The sequence below is a fragment of the Stigmatopora argus genome, chromosome 15 (genome assembly GCF_051989625.1).
Source record: "Stigmatopora argus isolate UIUO_Sarg chromosome 15, RoL_Sarg_1.0, whole genome shotgun sequence".
Taxonomy (NCBI): Eukaryota; Metazoa; Chordata; class Actinopteri; order Syngnathiformes; family Syngnathidae; genus Stigmatopora; species Stigmatopora argus.
This window is the reverse complement of record NC_135401.1, coordinates 4,563,667-4,574,519: the sequence shown is the minus strand read 5'-3', so window position 1 is coordinate 4,574,519 and position 10,853 is coordinate 4,563,667. Positions and strand designations below refer to the sequence as shown.

At 39.0% G+C, this 10,853-nt stretch overlaps 1 protein-coding gene across 1 annotated transcript; it reads right to left on the bottom strand.

The window, feature by feature from the left end:
* Nucleotides 1–3,199: 3,199 nt before the first annotated feature.
* gchfr (GTP cyclohydrolase I feedback regulator) lies at nucleotides 3,200–5,738 on the bottom strand. The gene is made up of 3 exons (XM_077621016.1): nucleotides 5,579–5,738; nucleotides 4,467–4,561; nucleotides 3,200–3,599 (listed from the first exon to the last, which is right to left on the bottom strand). The coding sequence occupies exons 1-3, from the start codon at nucleotides 5,612–5,614 to the stop codon at nucleotides 3,461–3,463; spliced, it is 270 nt and encodes an 89-aa protein (XP_077477142.1). The 5' UTR covers nucleotides 5,615–5,738; the 3' UTR covers nucleotides 3,200–3,460.
* Nucleotides 5,739–10,853: the final 5,115 nt, after the last annotated feature.

Here is a 10,853-nt window from a genome sequence, read left to right as displayed (position 1 = left end):
GTTACAATTTAATGATTGATGAAACCTTAATGTAATCAAATGAGTATGATTTGGCAAACTGAGGTAACTCCTCGACATAGCCAGAATCCTCCCACAGTGTCATGCCCGTGTACTTCTCCAGTAACTCAGTGAAAGCAGCTGAAATGTGTAGCGATCTAAAGCAACAGTCCGTGACTATGAAGTCATTTCTCCCCCACGTACAAACTCCCAAGATAACTTTGGAACATTATAGGTAGGACTTTAAAGAAGCCTTGTCAAATTTATATGTGGGCTTGTCGCCATATTAAATTTTAGTGGGCCATATTGGCTCATAAATTGTGGACAATTTGGGATAGTATTGTTTAAACACGTATTTCGTGATAAAATGTCCTGATAAACTACTCATTCAAATGCAATTTTTAATCTTATATAAAACAGACAAACTCTATTAAAATTATAGTACATGGGTACATTTGTAGGATGAATAATATGAAATATGTGACAAACCCAACATGTGATTAATTGACTTTATACTTATGTCATATGTAAGAGACCATCCATCATTGTGTTACATAACAAAAAACGTATTCATATCATTGACATTTTTTCTTAATGTGTTTCTTCTTAAAGAATACAAGAGTGAATATTACAGTATATCTAATTGCCAAGGGGTTCCTTGTACATTTCTCATATTTCAATGATTTCTTATTACTTTAAACTTGCCAGCAGTTATCCAAAGATGGAATAGTGTTTTTGTTTCCGTATGTGGCTACAGTAAAATGGACAATTGTATTTCTATGCGATAGACCATCAACTAATATGATTTTTTTTTTGCATGGACACAGCAGTATTACACACAAATCAATCATATACAAAACTACTTTATTTTTTCTTGAAAACAACGAAAACTGGAGTTTATCGTATATTTTTCTGACATCACCATTTAGCGCCAAGATCAAGTCAACCTAAAACCAACATCAGGTCAAAGCCTTTTTTTTTACTGCTCACTCACCACTGTGCTGAAAAGTCTAAATTTCGCCGTAAATTTTTCATACTAGCATAATCGCTTTCCCATGTCCATGTGCTAAGAATCCCGTGCCAAAATAAAATATTGTTTTAAACGGCACCATCATAATGATGAACTGCACTTTATATGAGATCGTATCCTTGTCTGGAGTTGAAACTTCTAGCCAGAAAAGGCTCCCAAAAAAATAACTGCTCCTGGCCCAGAGATTTTCTGGCGCGCAATTGGCCGTAAAACCCCGAGGCAGCTGCCTAGTCATATATGCACACACACACTAAGATGTACTCCTTATCTGGTCTGACTTTGCATAAAATTCACATGTAAAGCGGAACCACTTGATATTAAAGACGCAACATCAGGGATGTCCAATTCTTTTTACAAATACATCAAACGAGATTATTTTTTATTATTTTTTTAAAATATGATGATGATATATGATACGATAGGTGCCATAGATGGCAATAGACGTCTAATCCAATTCCGACTTACATGAGATCTAGTTGACATTAATATGGCCTGCGAAACAAGTTTGACACCCCTGGTGTAAACAGCAAATGGAATCAGGTTTAAAATGTATTTTTTTTTGTATGACCTCATTGGCTGCCTTTGACCGTGTGCGGTCGTTTGGTTGCCGGTCTTTTGGTCGCCCGGACTGTGATAACGGGCGACCAAAAGACTGGCGACAAAACAATGTAAAACAACACGGTCTAGGCATCAATAAAAGCCAACAATGGCCCTGAGCAGTTTCACTGAGCGGACGTGTGAGTGTATAAGAGTTTGTATGTACATGAGTTGTCCCCTTCGGAAGGGACGTCAGTCAGGGTCTTAACAAGTTCTCCAACAAAACACAATAAAAGTACGGGAAATTTGGAGCTTTTCTTTAGCCTAATAATTACTAGGGCATTAAGTATGACTAAATAGTAATTCACAGTTTGTATTTAGGGAATTTGAGCAACGATTTAAATGGTAATTATCAATAACCTTCTGGGCGACCAAAAGACTGGTGACCAAAAGACCAGCGACCAAACGACCGAGTACCGCCTTTGACCGCAATAGTCCCATCCATTTTGAATGGCAGGGATGGCAGCGATCATACCACCTCCTCATTGAGCTCATGGAGTTTTGTCTTGCTCGTTATTAGCCGCATCATGCGCAGATGCAAAGATGGCGTTTTCACCATAAACAGCATGAGGTAGTCAAAGAGAGAGGATTGGATGTTGGGCAGAACAAAAGAACCGCCCCGCTTCGCATGCAAGCCACTTTTGGTCTCAGAGCAGGTCTGCTGTCTCATCAGTTTCCTGTAATTGCATTTCCTCCGTCGTCATTTGAAAGGATTTTTCGTGTAGGTGTGCGTGCGTACGTATGTAGGCCTCCTCTTCTCTGTTGTTCAAAAAAGCCAACACATAAATAAACCCATGTGATGAAGGGATATTGAAGGAGGAGAAGAACAGATGTCTTCTACCGCACCAGCAGCTGGACATTGTGTAACAAAGCTGGGGAGCAGAGGTGGGAGTTGCAGGGAGATGTTGGATGCAGTCTAGCTTCCATGTGGCTCCTCAATACCGCAACATCCCCAGAAAAAGCAACCACAGAGGCTCACTTACACCATAAAAACTGGGAATGAAGGCAAAATAAGACTGCTTTATGACTTTGGAAAGGAATATTGACGAGTGACGATGCTAACAAAAAGCTGGGCAATAAGCCAATGAGAAAAGGTGTGTTTTGACAGAGTTTTAATTGTTTATGTCAGGAGTGTCAAACTCGTGTTTTGTCGCGGGCCACGCGAGAGTTACGTTTACATCCGGAGCGTCGTTAGGTCTGCCAACGAGGATGCCAAAAATAATCAATTTATGAATTCCGAGCTTTTCGGAGAGTCGATAAATCATTGTTAGACATAATTTTGTACAAATCCTCTTTTTGAGCCTCTTAATGGTAAATAAGTGGTGTGTTTTACTTTTCATTGATTTGCATTTTTTTTAAATAAAAAAGGTAGAAAACATTAAATATTGCTATTATAATATAAATATAATATTAAAACCCTAAATATTATTTGTGTAATTTCTTTAGAAAGAGAAAGCATTGAATATTTCCCTTTCTTAATTTATAATCATTTTCATTCAAGGAAAAACAATAAATAGATTTTAAGAAACGTTTTTTTACATTAAAAATAAAAGCAACAAATACAGACTCAACACACATATTTAAGTATATTTAATCATCCACATTTAACATTTCTCAGGGAAAAACAGACAACATTACTCTCACTGCAAACCCCTCCAATTCATACTCAAAGACCCCCAGAAATTCAACACCTGACACTCCCAAAATGCACAACTGTAAATTACAACCGATGCTTATCTCATTTGGCAACATTGAATCTCGCACAGCAACGCCCCCAAAATTCCACAGTAAAAAATAAAGCTCTCAGTACGCTTCCCACATCCACCTGTCTTCTCGTCACTCCACCTCTTTGATCTCTTTGTGAAGGCACCACACAAGTGTCTGTCCCACCCCTGTCATGCTCAGCAGGCGGTAGCCTATCTTCTCCAGCTTGTCCAACACCAGGCGAGGAGGTTCTTCCACACGATACTCTGCACTAAATGAGATCGAACAAAGTTAATTTGTGCTCTTCACAGATGTGGCTTCTCCCTAAACTTTTGCAAATCTTGTTAATTGTTGCACAGTTTGTTGACTTCCCTCCACACCTTCATCCATTTCCCAGCAGCGTTTGGATCTTATTGCCAATGACAACACCTCCTCAGTCTGTTTCCCATCTCACTGACCAGCCCTTTGCAAAACGTGCGAAGCAGCACTCTTTTCTCTTCTTACCGCACAGGAGGTCGGATACTTCCACGTGACTCTTTTCTGATGACAGCATGGACATGTTTATTGCCACGTTGAAGTTAACACCTAATTGTACATATGGAAATTTGCTAAATGCAGAGCACCTGCAGGCAGCGTTGGAACCAAATGAATGCACTTTGTCTCCGAGCAGCGTGTTGCATCTCCAAAGATATATATTTACACCAGATGTTTTGTCAGTTATCCTCCTTTAGTTTCCTACTAATACCTGAATGATGTCCTAGTGGTAGTTTCCCCCTTATTGAAATAATCTTTTTTTGGGTGCGTAATAGTGAAATAGCCAAGTTTGTTGCCATTGAAGAATGACTTTAGTCTATGTGTCAAGTCACAGCACGCATTGCCAATGCCCACAAGCTTCCCACGGACACACCCACTCCACTGACAGCCAATCAGAGCAAAGAGACTGAATTTAAATTTTGGATTTTCACATTTGGCAGAATTGGGATTTGGAAAATAGGCACGAAAAAGGGAACTAAAATAGCGTGAAAATGACATTCTAGGTCATTTCAATGCAAATTGGCCTGGAAACCAATCCAAGGTTATAAAAAAATTATGTTAGCCCACCTGCAACAAATGGCAAGGCATTAATTTCTGTACTCACAAATTATTTCCGAGCACGGTTGTTTTTCTTGCTCCCAAGTAATTCATGACAGCTGGGTCAGAATACTCATCTCCCACATTGGTTGGGCCGCATTCCTGAAAGACATCAATAAAGTACCATTACGTGATTCGTGCTTGCTGCCCTGCCAGGTAGTTGTTCAACTAGCCTTGAGTGGTTCAGTATCAGGTGCGCATACTAATCCCTACATAGTAAATCAACCAACTATAAATAGATTATCTAATCCCCACAATCAGGCAACTTTATTATACTCGTGAGTTGTACAAGCCACAAAATAAATATGTACAATGTACAATATTTATTTGGTGTTTTACCAATGTGACTTTTAACTAGGGAATCTCTCTGGCATACATTTTAAACTTGGGCAAATGGCTCTGTTTTTATTTGACAAGCCAATGTTCACGGCTAAAGAAATTCTGTATGCATTCTATGTCGAAGCAGTTTTGGTGAAACGGCAGCTCACAACATCCTGCTGAAACAATAGTAGTCTTTTTCCTCTTCCGTCATGTGAATAATCCTAATAATCCATTTTCTTTTGCAAGAATGCCAAACCCATTTTATCGCCATACTTTTCATCTTGGAATCAGAAAACCCTTGCTGTTTATTTCTTGCTACATCTGTATTTATAAATATGAACAAGGCTTGTCATCATCACTGAAAAAAGGCTCCCTGAAAGGGCTATAAAAATGATTATTTGCAAAACAGTACACCAATACCTGATAAAAATACTCATTTGTGATGCATACTAATGAATCTTCAACATTTTATTTTAACTTCTTAATCTAGTTCCTTACATCTGTCCGTAAAATTGAACTTTACTGCACCACAACAGATCCCTATCTAATAATCAATCACATAGGACTTAATAAAATCACTACCAATGTCACCTCATAAACAAACTAACAATATTTTTTTCTTTTGAATACATGGACGAACATGTTCTATGTGCCCTCCACACTTTTTTTTTCTTCTCCCAATCATTTGTAGTATCCAAAAGAAAAAGAAAAGGGAAAAGAAAAGCTGTTTTCCAGCTCCTCCCTTTACTGAATAAACACAACACAAGACAACACGACAGCCATTCACTGTTTACGCACCAGTCTGATCTGCGTGCTGATCAGTATGTAAGGCATTTCTCCGCTGGGGCTCGGCACCCTTATTCCCTCGAGCAAACACCGGGGAGCTTTCCCAGACGCGACACTTTCTTTCCCTCTTGCAAGTGGCGCTTCTGTTGACAGCTATTTGCAGAATGCGGAAACACCCACCGCCGCCGACCAATCGTAGCCTCCCTCTTGCCATCCGCGTCATTAAACAAGAATGCCACATGGGATTGAAACCATCTTAACCAGGGGGGTCCACATTTTTACCCTCCAAGGGCCACTTGAGAAAAATCAATGCAAGGGCCCACTTTAAATCATTTGTTAAATCAACGATCAATATCAGATGAAAATAACAGGTTTTTAAAATGTATTAAACTCGTTGGTTGCCATGGGCGGTTGGTGTCTAATCCATTTTTACCATCACATTCTGATTCTGGAAATGTAATATCCTTCTCGGGACAGATGAATTTTATTCATCGCGCTTTATCAGTCCTGGCCGACGGAAATTAAAGCGTACAGGCAAACAACCAAGGCAGGTCCTGATAAAATCTCCAATAATTGCAATAGGCTCAGAAAACATACGTGCAGGACATGAAATTGTCAGTGTGTTGGTTGCATTTGTATTAGAACAGTTTTGCATGTGTCATTCTGTGTCGTTTCATACTTCAAATTTCACACTACGGCTCGCTAGACCGCTTTTATTGGCTTGCAGCAAATGATGAAAATATCATTGAATATGGCCCACAAAAGAATCCTTCATTCAGACTACATTCTGTTTCTCAGATTTAACACTTGAAGGAGTTAGTCTCTTAAATGGTGCTTTTCCATTCTTTCTAATATTGTAGTAAATGGTAGAATTTCATATCATAAATAATCCAATGTGATAAATTAAGCTATCTTAGTTGTAATTCTTTTGGCCCTCAGAGTAATACGTTTGGACACCCCTGGTCTATAGTAAATACTCAGATATTTGAACAAATCAAAATGTACTCACGGGTCACAAGCATTTTTTGCTGTTATTATAATTCTACTGCTTTAAATGTGAGTATTGGACACAAACAATTGTTTACCCCAGAAAGCATCAACAGTCTTCAATATTTCTGCCCTGTCCTCAGAGGCCCTACGCAGTTGCTCCTTGAGACTAACTGAGAATATTGCCACCTACTGGCTTCCAAGAACGTTGCCATCCAAAATATTACAGTATAGCATTATACTTTCTACTTTCCTACTGATACCGGGGCTATATGTCCTTCTCAAATATAAAGAAGCCAAAACATATAAGTGGCTTTAGGGTAGGATTAATGTATCAATGTAGACTCAATTAGCTTAGCCTGCATGTTTTTGCCATGTGGGAGGAAACCGGAGTCCCCGGAGAAAACCCACGAAGGCCCGGGGAGAGAATCCACACTCCTTACACTGCACATGTGTCAAAGTGGCGGCCCGGGGGCCAAATCTGGCCCGCCGCATCATTTTGTGTGGCCCGGGAAAGTAAATCATGAGTGCCGACTTTCTGTTTTAGGATCAAATTAAAATGAAGAGTATAGATGTATATTACATTTCCTGATTTACCCCCTTTTAAATAAATAATTGTAATTTTTTAATCCATTTTTTCTGTGTTTTTAGTTTAAAAATCATTTTGTAAAATCTAAAAATATATGTAAAAAAGCTAAAATAAACATTGTTTTAGATCTATAAAAAACTGAATATTCAGGGTTTTTAATCCAGTTCTTTTAATCCATTTATTTAAAAAAAATCTGACTATTATATCTAAAATGGTCTGGCCCACGTGAAATCAAGTTGACATTAAAGCGGCCTGCGAACCAACCCTAGTCTGACACCCTTGCCTTACAGGAAGGGAGATCCCACTGGGGATTGAACCCTCAATCTCAGAACTGTGAGGCGGATTTGCTAACCACTTTAACACTGTGCCGCTTAGTTTTGACTAGTATTTAGGAGTTGGTAATGGACGACAATATTTTTTAGTCAGTTGATGCAAGTTTAAATTTTGAACATTTAATGGAAGGAATTTTGAAATTAAACCCCCAGTTTCCTCCCTTTTTTTTTTTTTTTTACATAGACCAAGTATAATTGTCCAAAATGGTTGTCCATTTACAATTGAGCGTTCCTGATTTTCTATCTAGCTTGAGTGGGTTTTCATCAGGTACTCTGGGTTCCCTCCCACATTCCAAAGCATGCTTGTTAAGTTCATCAAAACCCGATACCCGTCCTTGGTGCACTTTACGTTCTACCTACTTCAATACTTTTGCATTTACAGTAGTCGTTTTCCACCATGACATCTTTGGCACGTGAAGCCTCTCGTAAGTGCAATCATTCTTAGTCTAAACAAACGCCAAATTTGTCCCGCGCCAGACAGTCACGCACGCACACAACGCCGACCGAAACCCTTTGTGATAAATGTGGCAGACAGATTCTCTTGAATATGAGTGGGTGAAAAGCCACCCTGCTAAAGCCATCAGTTATATCAGGGAGAGAATTGTGTGCATTTAGTTTGATTTACCGTAAGCGTATGCTGGGGTGATATAACGATATTCCGCTGACAAATTGAAACTGTGGCTGATGCAAGGCAACAGTCTACCTTTTGATAGATTGGGTGTTAGGGTTATGTACCGTATAGGTTTACATCCGCTTAATTGTGATTAATCACTATATCGACTGGCCATTTGTTTCTTTTTGAGCGCTTTCTATTTGGGCTGGAATTGTTTCCCTGAGAATAATTTTGCAGGACTTCCACTGCAAGGCGATAGATCATTAAGCTCCTTCACTTTACTGTTTTACAGATTACACCCCGCATTTTATGTAAAATGTCTACGATCTGATGATATTGTCCAGCAGACATTATTTTTCCTTTCTGACGTTTTTTTTTTTCATAATTGGCGCTATGTCTATGCTTCTATCGCTATTTTTTGTTCTCCAGGGCTCGTTACAAAACATAATGCTTGATTACTGTATGTGCACAACCCTGTCAACAGGTAAACATTTATCTGGATAATATCAGCATTTTAGTGCCAGTCATTTGTTCTGGGTTGCTTTATCCAAGTGATTACAAGCAGTGATGTCAGTAAATTGGAACAATACTTGTCTTATAATCTCAATTTCAGACCTCACAAACAGAACGGATTGGCCCATTAACAAGGAGGAACAAAATGCACAATTATTTTAGAGTTTGGTTGTTCATTAGATTTACTGAATTCATTCATTTTTCATTACAACATGACCTTGTCAGGTTCTCGGAATACTTTAGAGCAGGGGTGTCAGACTCGGGTTGGTTCGCGGGCCGCGTTAACATCAACTCGATTTCATGTGAACCGGACCATTTTAAATATAATATTTAGATTTTTTTTTAAATAAATGGATTAAAATAACTGAATTAAAAGCCCTGAATATTCCGTTTTTATAGATCTAAAATAATGTTTATTTTAGCTTTTTTTATTTATTTTTATATTTTACAAAATGATTTTTGAACTAAAAACACAGAAAAAAATGATTAAACAATTACAATTATTGATTTAAAAGTGGGAAAATCAGGAAATTTAATATGCATCTATACTCTTCATTTTAATTTGATCCTAAAACTGAAAGTCGGCACTCATGATTTACTTTCCCGGGCCACACAAAATGATGCGGCGGGCCAGATTTGGCCCCCGGGCCGCCACTTTGACACATGTGCTTTAGCCTATTCAATCTGAATTCAAGCAAAGGATCCTAGACTGGTCGCAAGTCTGTTATAGGGCACACAGAGTTGAGTAGTAGTTTTTTGGGGGTAATCAAAGTTTAGCGTTTTGAATACCTTATAAGTACAATTTAAGTATATATATATTTTTTTTTCATCTCTAAAGCAAATATTTTCCTAAATTTTGTAGACTAGTGTTAACAAAAAAAGGTGCATTTAGTCAAGTCCATTTCATCCTTTTTCACATTGTACGCATGATTGATGGCAGTTACTTCAATGTTTGTTTTATGTACAAGTGTGTATGATCGCGGGAGTCCAGACTAGGAGACTAATTGGAGCAAAAGAATGACAGCATGGATGCTTACAACGAGTCACGTCACGATTCCCACCGGGCCCACGGTCGTCGTCATGATTTTATTATAATGCGAGAGCATGTGTTCTTTGTTTATGAACAAGTGGGGAGGACGTAATCTGCTCAGTGTATCGCTGCAGCTTCACTTTGAGAGCAACTCTTAAAGAAACAACTCTGACAAAGTGCTTGGCCCAAGGAAGGGACAGCTTGACTTTGTCTAATGCATAGAAGGGGGCTTTCCTCCGCCCAATCGTTACGAAACACTTTGACACCAGTGTGTGTTGCCATGATTCCAGGAGCAATTGATGTCATGCAGTTTTCTCCTCAGTCACCATGGCTGCTCGTTATCTGCAGTACCTCTAAACCAGGGGTCTCGAACTCAATTTACCTGGGGGCCGCTAGAGGCCGAGTCTGGGTGAGACTGGGCCGCATCAGGATTTCCACAAGAAAAGCACTGATAAAACATTCCAACGTTATCAAATATCTTTATTTTTTAACAAAAAATAATGAATTAAATAAATTAACTTAAAGATGAATAAAAAATAAATCAATCAGTAATATAAAACCAAATAATACTAATGAGCATACAGTAGATATACACTGGCTGGCTAAGTAGAGAAAATGAATTATTTTTATTCCGTTTCAAATGTCTGTATTAACAGCTCTTTAACCTTTAACTTTCTGAACTTGAATGGAACATTGAACATGAAATATTCTGAACACGGCTTCTTTTGCCTACTCCTTGCTGCTAGAGACCTGGCAGCGCTTCTTCTCACATAGTCACATTTGGCTTGAGGGAGGAAGCAGTGGAGACCCTCAGTAGAGCTTGAAGATGCTCATCAGTAAGTCTGGACCTGTACTTGGACTTATTGAAGTTCAAGGTGGAGAAGAGCTTCTCACACAAGTATGTGCTCCCAAAAATGCACATGGTCCGCTTGAACCTTCGGGAAAGTTCAGGGAAGCTGGGGGTCAACTCTCTCAAAAATTGCCCAAGCTTGTCTGCTTCTCCACTCACCTCCCTGAACTTGGCTTTGAGTGCAGAGTTGCACTGCAGGTCAATGAGCTCCATTTGAAGCTCAGGAGGGGCATCTTGCACATCAAAGGAGGAGTCCGCAAAAATTTGAAATGTGGCTTTGTGTGTCTTGAAGTCTGCAAATCTGTGATCAAATTCCTCCTGTAGCTTCGAAATGGCCTCAACATACTTCTCACCACTGAATGGTGTGCCTGCA